At 42.6% G+C, this 13,456-nt stretch overlaps 1 protein-coding gene across 9 annotated transcripts in view; it reads right to left on the bottom strand.

Annotated features, from left to right (window-relative positions):
* Positions 1-3,212: 3,212 nt before the first annotated feature.
* The window catches only part of ATF7IP (activating transcription factor 7 interacting protein), a 96,186-nt gene continuing 85,942 nt past the window's right edge, over positions 3,213-13,456 (bottom strand). For all 9 annotated transcript variants that reach the window (XM_090141183.1, XM_090141156.1, XM_031600332.2 and 6 more), the window contains 2 exons: positions 8,543-8,655; positions 3,213-5,884 (listed from right to left, as the gene is read on the bottom strand). In XM_090141183.1, coding sequence (XP_089997309.1) covers positions 5,468-5,884; positions 8,543-8,655 — 530 coding nt within the window. In that variant the 3' untranslated portion in view covers positions 3,213-5,467. The remainder of the gene's footprint in view (positions 5,885-8,542; positions 8,656-13,456) is intronic.

Genomic DNA, 13,456 nt, shown 5'->3' with positions numbered 1-13,456 from the left:
CAGTCATCACTTAACATGAATCCATACACAGTCTTTCAGTCAGGATTCGAAGCAAGTTTTACTAAGTGCCAGGGAATTATTACCAATGTAGGTTAATGATACTGCCCTTGAAGTGTGGGCTCAGCACTCAGTCAGGATATGTATGTCCAACTCTCAGGAATGTCTGTCCAGGATACATAGCCCCTCTTTGCTCTGCAACTTTCTATAACTTAGCATATTGCTTTAATTTCTGCTCTGGTGGGAAGCCTGGAGGAGCAGCATCACGCAGCTGGCTTTCTAGGAATGACCTGGAGCCAAATCACTGCTGTTGACATTACTTGACCAAAGTGGCACTGTGACTGCAGAACTGAAAAGCTGGTGCTGTCCCATCCTCCACGAGGCAGCATGGCTGGAGAGCATGAGCACACACACGTGGTGCTTTGTCACCTGAGATGTCTGGAACTAAGCACAGATGACTCAAAACATTAAAAACCCAGTAGTTTATTTCAAAGTATAAATTTCAGGCTTGTCAGACAAAACCCCACTACAGTTAACACATACACACACACTAATCTACAGTACATACAAAAATGGGGAGAACTTGCAACTGCCCAGTTTAAATTGGACATAAAAGCAGTCCTTTTGTATTTACAAGTCCAGCTGCAAAGCAAAACAAGAAGTTGGATGGAGCTACTTGCAAAGGATTTTGCATGTTTGACTCAATAGCCAAGAACTTACTACAGCTGAACAGGACTCCCCAAACAGTTACTACCCAGTTGTCTTATTTACAGATACACCCCATTAAATTAAGACAGCACTTCAAATATATATAAATATATGTGTGTGTGCATATAATATATATTAGAACAAAACAAAAAGGAATGCTCAGCCTGTGCAATGACAATGAGAAATAAAGATGCATTCTAACAGGTGGGCAGAAGGGAGGAAAAGAAAATATCAATTCATTTGCTTTTTCTTAGCAATTTCTTAGCCCCTCAGAAGTTATTCAGAAGGGAACACAGATCTGGTGGCAGGGCTGGCATAGTCACTGTCATTTGAACTCCACTCTCCAGTGTTTTCATACAATGCCCGGCCCTACCCCAACTAACAAATTAAAAAAATATATATTTAATATATCAAGCTTCTATTTTAAAAAATCTGGATAGATATTTTTGACCAAATGAAAATACTGAAGTTTATAAGAAGGCAGAATCACAGCTTGATTTTGTACAGTGTATACAATAGTCTAGAACTGTAGAATGGCTGTTTGGGGAGCAAGAACACATCTGACCTGGTCCCTACACACAATACAGATTCTGATTTAGTGGACTCTTAAGACAAACAGCATAAAGGAAGAAGTGTATGGATATTTTGTTATAGTACAAAACAGTGCTCAGATCCTACTATTGGGCCCAATCAAGCTCCCACTGAAGGCACGAGGGGGTTTTGCCATTATTTTCAAAGGAAGCAGGATAAGACCCCTTATTTTTACAGGGAAGACACCATGGGCATTTCCAGCCTTGTGCTAAAAATGTTGGGTGTGTGAGTGCGTCACTGCTAGTGCTCAGTGATCTAACATGTTAAAGGGTAGCAAGCACACTGAAAGGAGCAGAGCTGAGAACAACCACCATTCTCAGGGAAGCTGGACTGGAGCACAGAAGTAAACACAAGCTGAAATGAACCTGCTTCTGCACTCTTACATCTTCTCAAGTTGTTACTGCAGCTGCAGTACACATGCTACACCTACAGTCTACACCCTTCCTAAGGTTTAGTTATTTGAATCCAGTAAAGCTTTTTAAGACTTGTACTGAAATAAAGGAGGTCAGTGAAGCTATAACCTCCACTGAGCAGGAGGAACTCAGTGGAAAAGAATGGCATTTTGCCATCAGCACTCCACAGGAGGGCTTCCTTCCAACCAGAAACAGAACTAACTTAAGTTACTTTTTGCCTGTGGGCACAAATCAAACCTAAACCAAACCAGAAACATGATGAAAATAAAAACTGTAGTAGAATCAGTGCAGTGTTTGCCAAAACATGAAGAACTAGATCTGAGGTGGTGCAGCTAATGTGTCATGTACTCATTGGTACCAGCACAACTCATTAGCCTGGTACAATTTATACTACGGTACTGAAAATACATATGGAAAAACTTGCTTTAGGTAAAGGGAGGCATTTAGATAATGTCCCTAATAACATGCTTTAACTCGGTTGTGGCCCTGAAGTGGTCAGCCATTTGGACTTCATGATCTCTGTAGATCCCTTCCAACTGAACTGTTCTAGTCTATTCTACCAATTGAAAGCTGTGTAGAGACTTGCAGCATATTTAAACATGAAATACTAGAATCCTCCGGTAACCAACACTTTTACAATGACTACAGTCTAAAGCACAGCATTAACAGACCTGTACTGAATGTTCCCAGATATTTTGGTAATACTTTCAAATAAATTTTATTAAATGAAACCAGTTATTTCTGAATGTTAGTGGAGGAAATTCAGTTTCTCAATATTTTTATTGTTTCTGGGACATTAAATGATAAATAAAAAACAGTCACTCAAAAACATTGGGAAAAGTGCCATCTGAGTTAAGCAATACTCCCATTCATTAACATAAGGGGTAAGTACTCACTGCAGATATCTGCTCCACAGTGAAACAGTTTCACAGAAGTGGCATAGTTCTCTGCACATCAGTGTTAAGAATCGCTACCTGCAATGTGTCAGAGCTGAGTGAGACATCTGAAAAATCAAGCTATGCTTTATCATGTACTTAGCCACCAGCACTTGCTTAAGATCCTGAAATTGGATCTTAACATCTGCTGCAATGAAAGAGATGTCTGCTTTCATTCTACAACTGCGATGGCCTCACTTAGTAAACAGTAGCTAACCTGCTTATCTATTCACAAAAATGAGCTGCGTTCTGCCATACATAACAGAAACAACTATTAAGCAAGAAGCCAGTGTCAACTCTGTTAAGAACATCTTTCTTTAGTAAATAAAGATGAGTCTTCTCTTTAAAGATGCAGTCCACAAAACCTCCACACAATATCAGGCCATCCCAACTATTACCTCCACTGGAGAAAGGAAAACAAATTGTGACACAGGATTCTCACCACCCGCCTATCCCAAGCAAGACAGAGCTAGTAACAACTGTGATCTAAAAGCAAGCACAAACTATAGAAAAGCTAATGTATAGCTGAGGCTGGAATCAAAATTCAGTAAGCAGCGTAAATTCCAAATTGGATTCTAATATTTATTTTAACTTTCAAACTATAAAACCCTGTTGTACTGATATGGCCAACAGCCCTTTGGTACCACCTCAAAGACACTAAAGTAAACTGATGCTTTAACAGCTACCAACTGGAAGAAATTGCTCTAAACCTCTACTACAGAACTTCCTTTATAAAGACTCAACTTTTCATAAGTAGTGTAAATGAATTATTAATTATTCCTTGAAATAGGCAGAGAAAACATTTAATTCCGCATAGAAAAAATCAAGGCATTATTGATCATTGGCACCAACAATGTGGGGACAACGTTTAAAGGAAAAGTTAAACACTTTTCATACATGAGATTCAGTGCAAGCCTTCTCTCATGATACATGAATTTAGACAGAATTTTTGCTTACCCAAATCAATACAACTCCCATACTGACAGTATTTGTTACTCACCTGATGGAAGCAACAATCCCAGCTGTATGAAGGAGTGCAGTAAAGTAGTATGGACAAAAGTCTACAACTGAATTTCTTTCACATAATTTTCTTGAAGGGAACACAACTTAAGAATTCATTATAATATAGATTATTTCACAAGCCATATTCTGTGACTTTTTCAACCTTGCTTAGCATTTCAGTTTTTCAAGACAGCCAGTATTGGAATTAAGAAATATGTAACATCTACAGCTTTGTCAGATGGTGAAGTAAATCTAAAAAAAGCCCAAACATTTTCCCTTCTAAATCCAGTATTTGGTTCTGCTGGACAGAAACAAAACGCTGTCCTTGTTCTTAAAAATTCCAAAATAAAAATCTTACATATCCTTTCTTGTTCAGGTGTTACAATTTGGTTACGCATAAAAAAAAGTTTAAGAACATGTCAACAGGGTAATGGGGCAGATGCACTGTTTTGATTTCTCAGCTCAGAAGCATCATGAAAGCTCCTAGGAACATTTGTAGTTGCTCACAAATTTTGGGCCAGTGTGTAAACTACTCTGGGTGTGTTAGTTTTTTGCAGAGGCAGGCAGGTGACTGGGATAGAGGACTAAGAAGCCAACCTTGTACGTTTTTCTACCAACTGAACATCTAAACTGAGTGTAAACAAGTAGAAGCTTTCATGGTGCTACACCACATAGGTTTCTTTGGCTGAAATGCAGCATACAGCTTTCCCAAAAGAACAGGAGGGAAAGGCTCTGGTGGAAAATACTGTCTATACACTCTAATATTCTTCACAGGACAGAAACAACAACTCATTAATTGCAGTGAGGGAAGGGTAATTGAAAGTACAGATAAAAATGAGTCCAGCATCAGTAGATGTACACTTCCTGGTCTTTGTAGAAAGAAACAATAACTGTGGACCAGGAAAATGAGAAGCAGTAATGAAAGGCTAAGGGGGTAAAAGGAGAAGTAACTCCAAGCAAATGAACACCACAAGGTATCTGGCTACATTTATTTCTGAAATTACTGTTTAAGGCACAAAACAAATCTAAAAATCAGGGCTGGATGTATAAGGGGAAAGGCAGAAAAATTATTTGAGCTAGAGAGGTGTGAATGTGATTTCTACAATCCAGTTTCAGATCTGTCCTAGGATCTGCCCTGCTTCAAGTGTGAATGGAGGTGGATAGTGACAGTAGAGAAGAGCTCTTATTTAGGAGAGGTAGGAAGTAGTGGGGTGATTTTTTTCCCACTACACCACCTCCGAATTCACAGACATCGGTTCCCTGGCCAGACTAAAGTTCCCTTCCCTCTCCTCAGACAGCTGATTACTGTTGGTAATTTAAGAACAGATCATTCAATCTTCCAGCACACAAATAAGACCTTGATTCACCTTTCGTATCACAGCCTGCTCAGAGAGAGCTAGGTACAAGAGGCAAATCTGTTCTTCCCTTCATGTTAGTGCCCTGATAGGCACTACAGATGTAGTTCAGCTTCAGAAAAAAACTGCAATTTATATTTTTGCTCCCACTCTGAAGCAGAATCCCAGGCATCCAATGTGCCCTTGAATAAAGAGTAGGTGGATGTCTAGGTGGAACAGCTGTCATGAGAAGGAAAATGAAATTTTTGAATGGCCCATGACTTGACCTATCCAGAAAAACAAGTTCTCTTGCTGGAAGTGAGATTTTTCTTTTGGTTCTGAATGCATGTAGTGTATCGCACAGCTGTCTAAATTAATCCTGCAGAGAGTGGATTTAAAAGTGAACTTCATGCATGGGATCAACCCCCTCAAAACCAGGGTAACCCTTGGAAGTAGGATGGGTTTAAAGGCTCCAAAGAACTCCAGATTAACTGCTCTGGGAGGAGATTACATCTGTAGACTGGGGGTCACAGAATGGTCCAAAACGGCCATAAATGTCCTTAGCTCGGACTGCGAAGTAGTATTTGCTGCCAGACACAAACTGAGTAAGAGTGCATGCCATAGGTAGTGGAAGGGCCTTCACCTCCCCTATCTTCTTCCACTGGGAAGGCATAGTAGCACTCGGGTCCTCGTGGTATGCGTAGAGATGGTAACTGTCCACACTGGCACAACTCCGGTCCACTTCTATGACACTCCATGACAGCACAATACCATTCTGGCTCTGTACCCGTGCCAGTTTCAGCTGTGGTTTTTGAGGCAGAGAAGTGTTGGCAGCTTCAGGGGGCAGGCGTGGTGGCTGTGGTGCCTCTGGGAGCGGGGCAGGGTGTACAGGTCGTGGTGGCTCCTATGCAATATAAGAGCAATCAGGGAAAGATAAGTCTGCAGCACTGGAAAGAGGTTTTAATTCATCATTCCCAAGGCAAATGGAAAGAAATCAGCCTGCAAACACTCAATCATCACAACTCAAAGTCCTGTGTACAGAAAGCACCAGGCATAAACAAAAGCAAAGGGTGAGAAGAGGTCAACCCAAGGATGTCAGAAGTTATTATTCAAATATAAATCATTACTATACAGAAGGTTGTTACCACAGCTACTTCTCTATATCCTGCTTGCCTCCTACCCATGAGATGATAGACTGTGAGCACCTGGCCATTTACCAAGACTGAGTGGGCAGGTTCACAATGAGTTTAAGCTAATCTGTATCTGAGCTGCTTCTCCCACATTACCCAAAACATCCTAGATAGTGGACTGAGCTGGCAACTCAACATCATCTTTTCAACAGGCAGCTCTTTCAGTCACAAGAGGAAGAACTGGTAATGGAACAATATGCATATTTATCATCTTAAATTGAACACAAAACTTCAACCTCAGTTTCCAGAAAGTTTTGAAATAAGGGCAAAAGTGAGACTTTACATTGAAATATTTTGATCACAGAAACTTTTCTAGGTCTATTATAGCTTTCTTCTCGTTATTTATCAGTGAAAGTTGAATAATGTCTAGATTCAAAGAATTAGTTAGCCACTTTGGTAATATATTTATCAAATCAAGATACTGGAAATGAGGTGACTGTGTAACAATTGAGTATGCAGGCAACATACTTCTGTCTCAACAACAGAACAATATAAAATTAGTCAAAAGTAAATTCTGTCTTACTAAAAAAGAGTTTGAGGTGAGGCAGAAAGAATCAACCCAAGCAGTGATTAAAACAAAAAAACCCCGAAGACCCCAAACCTCAAAAATTCAGGACACGGCAATTAAGGATGTTGTCTGTACTGTGTTCTTCTACCTAACCTTTGCAAGCATCTGTACTGAAAAATTGATCATAGAATCATAGAATCCTTAGAGTTGGAAGGGACCTTTAAAGGTCTCTATTCAAACCCCCATACATGGACATGGACATCCATAGTTAAATCAGGTTGCTCAGAGCTTGATCAAACCTCACCTTGAAAGTCTCCAGGGACCGGGCATCAACCATATCTCTAGGCAACCAGTTCTAGTGCTTTATTACTCTCACTATGAAAGACTTTTTTTTTTATGTCCAACCTAGGTCTACCCTCCCTGAACTTGAAGCTATTTCCCCTTGTTCTATCACCACAGGCCCAGCTAAAAAGTCTGTCCCCTTCTTTCCTGTAGTTCCCCTTTAGATGGTAAAAGGTTGCTACTGGGTCACCTCAGATCTCCCTCCAAGCTGAATAGCCCTAGCTCTTTCAGCCTGTCCTCATAGGAGAGGTGTTCCTTGGATCATTCCTGTGGATCATTTCTTTGGCCCTCCTTTGGATGCACTCCAACAGGTCCATATCTCTCCTGTACTGAGGACATCACATCTGGATGCAGTACTCCAAGTAATGCCTCACCACTGCAGTGGGGCAGGATCACCTCCCTCACCCTACTGGCCATGCATCTTTTGATGCAGCCCAGGATATGGTTGACTTTCTGGGCTGCAAAGGCACACTGCTGGCTCATGTCCAGCTTCCCATCCACCAGTACTCCCAGGTCTTTTTCAGCAGGTCTGTGCTGAATCCTTTCTTTCCCCAGCTTCTACTGGTAGTGAGGATTGCCTTGACCCAGATGCAAGATCTTGCATTTGGATTTGTTGAACCTCAAAAGGTCCTCCTGGGTCCACTGCTAAAGCCTGTCCAGGTCCCTCTGGATGGCATCCTGTCCCTCAGGTGTGTCTACTGCAACCCACAGCTTGGTGTCATCAGCATACTTGATGAGGGTGCACTCAATCCCACTGGCAATGTCACTGATTAAGACATTAAAGAGTATCAGTCCCAGCACTGACTCCTGTGGGACACCTCTCGTCACTGATCTCCATCCACATATTGAGCCACTGGCCACCACTCTCTAGACTCAATCCTGCAGCCAGTTCTTTATCCATTCAATCTGCCCACCAAATCCAAATCTTTCCAATTTGGAGGAAATGATGTGGGGTGCCATGTAAAAGGTCACAAAATGACCAGATGGTTGAGGTTGGATGGTCTGAAGGTCATCTGGTCCAACCCCTACTGAAGCAAGGGCCACCTACAGGCAGACTGCTCAGGACCATGTAAAGATAGCTTCTGAAGATCTCCACAGAGGAGACTACACAACCCCATTGGCAGCCTGTTCCACTGTTCTCTCACCTGCGCAACAGAGAAGTGTTATCATCCAATTCATAGGCAATCCCATGAATGAGTTTCAAATCATAATAAAATTTCTTGTAGTTCTTTTGTACTCTTGACTCCACAAGTCACCTGCAGATAATTCACATCATTTTTCAATATGCAACACTGTTCATTTGAAGAACTCTTGTGTAAGCTAACAAGATAGCACAGCTTTCACTGTTCCTGATAGAACTTTCTGAAGGTGATATGGTGGTGGTATACATGTGAAGTGGCTGGAATGTGTCTACAAGATATTCCACTATTCTTCAGTTCACACTGAGAAGCAATCTGAGACATACTAGTGCAGAGGCAAGTCTGTAAATTGCCTTAAGTAATTTCAAAATGACAGTACTCACTGCATGCACTTGTGGTGGTCGATGATGTACTGTAAGCTGAGGTGCTCCAGATCCAAGAGTTAGTCCATTGTTCACAACATAGGCAGTTGTTTGAGGCATTCGTACTGTCATGCCTGTAAGAAGCACAATGAATATTTCTGAGTACTGAATATTTTAAATCAGCAAAACAGAACACTGGAAGCCAAACTCCTTCATTCAGCTGGCTGACACCAAATTTCAAACTGACACATCCTTCTCAAACTGCCAACAGACTAATTACTGTACTAAGTCAAAACCACTTTCCAATCCTCTAAGCTGTAAAAGAAAACGTGCTAATGTCTGCAGAAGGGACAGAATGATATTTTTGTCATTTGTAGTATGAAAGAAATGGGGGAGGAGAAGTGGGGGAGATTCAGGCAACTTGAGCTTTACAAAAATAAATAAATAAATCCAATCACTTTGGGATTCAAGGAGAACATAAATGCTGCAGAAGCAGAATGTCACCCATTCAGCATTCAAACGCTAGGAGGCTGTGTAGCGGATGGCATGAAAACCAAAAGAGATGACATCATTGTCCAAGAAGCTTGTCTTCCCTCACAGAATGGAGACCGCTATGAATATGTACTCACAGGAATTGCCATTTCATTGCATTCCATAGCAAACTGACCGGACCGGCAGGAGTAAACTAGGTAATTTTATAGTTTCATACTTAATATCCAGAACTCTTGCAAAATACCCAGCAGTTACTCATTTTATACTACATTTCTCTCTCTTAAGTAACATTTTGCCCATTTACTGGTGGGACATACAGGTTTTACGAGCTCAGTGCTTTTTTGCTCATTGTTATTGGTTGCCTAGCATGTTCTTGCAATGGAAGGGAGCAGAGACAACATCTGTGTCAGATGTAAACAGCTGAATGATCTGCCCAGCCTTGAGGTTAAGCTGAAGGATGAAGTGGAGATGCTGGGGAGTATCAGAGAGTGTGAGAGAGAGACTGACTGGTGGACCCACTCCCTGAGACAGAGGAAACAGGTTGAGGCCCCAGGTATCCCCAGGAGGATCCTCTCCCCTCTTGTCACCAGGCAATGGGGGAGGGACCTCAGAGACTGGGGGGAATGGAGACAGGTCCCTGCTATAGGAAGCAAGTGAATCCACTCCTGACCTCCCCCACCTTCCCAGTTAACCTTGCAGAACAGGTATGGGGTCTTACAGGAGGAACTAGCTGTCAAAGAGGAAGATAGGCAACCTGCTCCAGAGGTCTTATCTCAATCGGATACTCTTTCCAGCAACGTGATAACCTCTTCCACAAGGAAGAAGAGAAGGGTTCTAGTTATTGGTAACTCCTGAAGGGAACAGAGGGCCTAATATGCAGTGTTGACTCTCATCATAGGGAAGTCTACAGTCTACTTGGAGCCCAGATTAGGGATATCATCAGGACACTCCCCAGCCTAGCGCACTTGACAGACTACTACCTACTGCTGATCTTCCAGACAGGTGGGTAGGAATCATAGAATCACAGAATTCTCAGGTTGGGAAAGACCTTAAAGATCATGAAGTCCAACCTCAAGGTTACAGAGACATGGTGAGACAGATCACATGACAGAAATGTTGTCATGGATGGCTATGCCCTTTTCAGCAAAGACAGGCGAGTAAGGCGAGGTTGTGGAGTTGCTCTTTATGTTAGAGAGCAACTAGAGTGTACTGAATACTGCCCAGGGGTAGATGAGGAGTGAACTGTGTGTTTGTGGGTGAGAATTAAGGGGCAGGCTGACATGGGTGATACTGTTGTGGGTGTCTATTACAGGCCACCCGATCAAGATAATAAACTTGATGAGGTTTTCTACAGGCAGCTGATAGCAGCCTCACAATTACAGGCCCTGGTTGTCATTGGGGATTTTAGCTACCCTGATATTGCTAGGACTACTCAGCCAGCCATCCACAGTCCAGGAGATTCCTCCAGTGCACTGATGATAACTTCCTGATACAAACAGTGGATGAGCCAAATAGGAGAGGAGTGCTGCTGGATATTGTTCTCACTAACCAGGAAGGTCTGGTTGAAGTGGTGAAGGTTGAGGGCAGCCTTGGTTGCAATGACCGTAAGATGGTGGAGTTCAGGATCTCATGGGGCAGGAACAGAATACCAAGCAGAATCACAGCTCTAGACTTCAGTAGGGCCAACTCTAGCATTTTCAAGAAATTCCATGGGACAGAGTACTTGAAGGCAAAGGGGCCCAAGATAGTTGGTTAGCATTCACGGATGCTTCTTCCAAGTTCAAGATCAGAGCAACCCAATTGATAGGAAGTCAAGAAAGGGAGTCAGGAGACCTGCATAATTAAACGTGGAACTGCTGGGCAAACTCAAATGGAAGAGGAGAGTCTGCAGATCACGGAAGGAGGGGTTGGCCGCTTAGGAGGAATATAAGACTGTTGTGAGAGAGTATAGGGAGGTAACTAGGAAAGCTAAGGCCTTCTCAGAATTAAACCTTGTAAGAAGGGTCAAGGGCAGCAAAAAGGGCTTCTTCAAATACAAAGATAAAACTAACCCTAGAAGCAGCGTAGGTCCACTGATGAATGAGGTGGATGCCCTGGTGACAGAAGATAGAGGGAAGTACAGGCACAGTTACTGAATGCCTTCTTTGTCTCTGTCTGTACTGCTGGAGATTGTCCTGAGGAGCCCTATATCCCTGAGCCCCCAGAGGAAGTCAGGATAAAGGAGAAATTGCCTCAGTTGATGAGGACTGGGTTCAGGACCAATAGAGCAATCTGGACACCCATAAATCCATGGGTCCTGATGAGATGAACCCGTGGGTGCTGAGGGAGCTGGTGGAAGTCATTGGTAGGCCACTCTCCATTATGTTTGGTAAGCTGTGGGGAACAGGAGAGGTGCCTGAGGACTGGTGGAAAACAAATGTCACTCCAGACTTCAAAAAGGGCAAGAAGGAGGACCTAGGTAACAATAGACCTATCAGTCTCATGTCTATTTCTGGAAAGGTAGTAGAACAACTTATCCTTGGTGCTGTCTCTACACAAATCAAGGATAAGAAGATCATTAGGGGCAGTCAACATGGCTTCATGAAGGGGAAGTCATGCTTGACCAACCTGATATCCTTTTATGAAGACATAACAAAAGGGCTTCAAGCTTAAAGAGGGCAGATTTAGGTTGGACATAAGAAAAAACGCTCTTACAGTGAGAGTGATGAGGTACTAGAACTGGTTGCCTAGAGATGTGGTTGATGCCCTGTCCCTGGAGACTTTCAAGGTGAGGCTGGATCAACCTCTGAGCAACCTGATTCAACTATGGGTGTCCACGTTCACTGCAAGGGAGTTGGACTAGAGACCTTTAAAGGTCCCTTCCAACTCTAAGGATTCTATGACTCTATGATACCAGGTGGGTAAAGCAGTGGATGTGGTCTATCTTGGTACAGCGTGGTCTGGACAAGTGGGTAGCAAGGTGGACTGTGAACTGGCTAAAGGAAAGAAACCAGAGAGTTGTGGTCAATGGGACAGAGTCTATTTGGAGGCCTGTATCTAGTGGAGTCCCTCAAGGTTTGGTACTGGGACCAGTACTATTCAATATATTCATCAGTTACTTGGATGAGGGAATAGAATGCACTGTCAGCAAAGTTTGCTGATAACACAAAACTGGGAGGAGTGGCTGACATGCCAGAAGGCTGTGGTGCCATACAGTGAGACCTAGACAGGCTGAAGAGTTGGGTAAGCATAGAGTCTTGCATCTGGGCAAGGTATCAGTATAGGTCAGGGACTGCCCTGTTGGAGAGTAATGTAGGGGAAAGGTACCTAGGGGTTCTGGTGGACAGCAGGATGACCATGAGATGGCCAATGGCATCTTGGAGTGTATTAGAAAGGGTGTGGTTACAAGGTTGAAAAAGGTTCTTCTCCCCCTCTACTCTGCCTTGGTGAGACTGCACCTGGGATATTGTGTACAGTTCTGGGCCCCGCAGTTCAAGGACAGGGAACTGATTGAAAGAGTCCAGTGCAGAGCCACAAAGATGATTAAGGGAGTGAAGCATCTCTCTTACAATGAAAGGCTGAGGGAGCTGGGTCTTTTTAGCTTGGAGAAGAGGAGAATGAGGGGTAACCTCATTAATGTTTATAAATATGTGAAGGGTGAGTGTCAAGAGGACGGGACAAGGGACAGTGGGTGCAAGCTGGAACATAGGAGGTTCCACATAAATATGAGAAAAAGCTTCCTTCATGGTGACAGTAACAGAACACTGGAACAGGCTGCCCAGATAGGTTGTGGGGTCTCCTCTGCAGTTGTTCAGAACCCACCTGGACGTGTTCCTGTGTGTCCTAATCTAGGTGTTCCCACTCCAGCAGGGAGATTAGACTAGATGATCTTTTGAGGTTCCTTCCAGCCCCTGACATTCTGTAATTCTATGATTCTTCTATTTCAATCTAGAAAAACCAGATCTTAGGCAATCTATTCCTTACAGGTCCCCAAATGTATGATATCCAAGCATTCCAATTCTTCAGAATAGAAAGAAAGAGTAGCTCACAGAGTGATACATTTCAGAAGATCACAGATTCTTTGATGATTTCTTTCTAAAACAGTCATCCAGCTTTAACACAAGTGATGAGAGTCAGAGATCCAGGTAAACTGTAGCACTGAGACAGTGAACTCAAATAGAGTGCTAAATCTTACTGTTTCATCTTAGCTGTTTCATCTCTTTTTCCTATTAGCACACCTATCTAAGAAACTAATGAAACTGGAAACTCTTACAGAATAAACAGTCATCAAAAACTAGCTATTCCTTATGTACGAAAATTCAACCAAGTACACTGCTTTAGCATGACATGATTCTGTCACAGAAAATTACAATAATCTCAGGAGAGATGGACAGAAGTACCTTAAGAACATATAAAGTACACACTTAATATTGCTTCTGAGTGCATCTTTATGAAGAGCAGGTA

Source organism: Phasianus colchicus, chromosome 1 (assembly GCF_987193195.1).
Source record: "Phasianus colchicus chromosome 1, bPhaCol1.hap1.1, whole genome shotgun sequence".
In the NCBI taxonomy this organism is placed as follows: Eukaryota; Metazoa; Chordata; class Aves; order Galliformes; family Phasianidae; genus Phasianus; species Phasianus colchicus.
The sequence above is the reverse complement of the archived record's forward strand: the minus strand, read 5'-3'. Positions and strand labels throughout refer to the sequence as shown.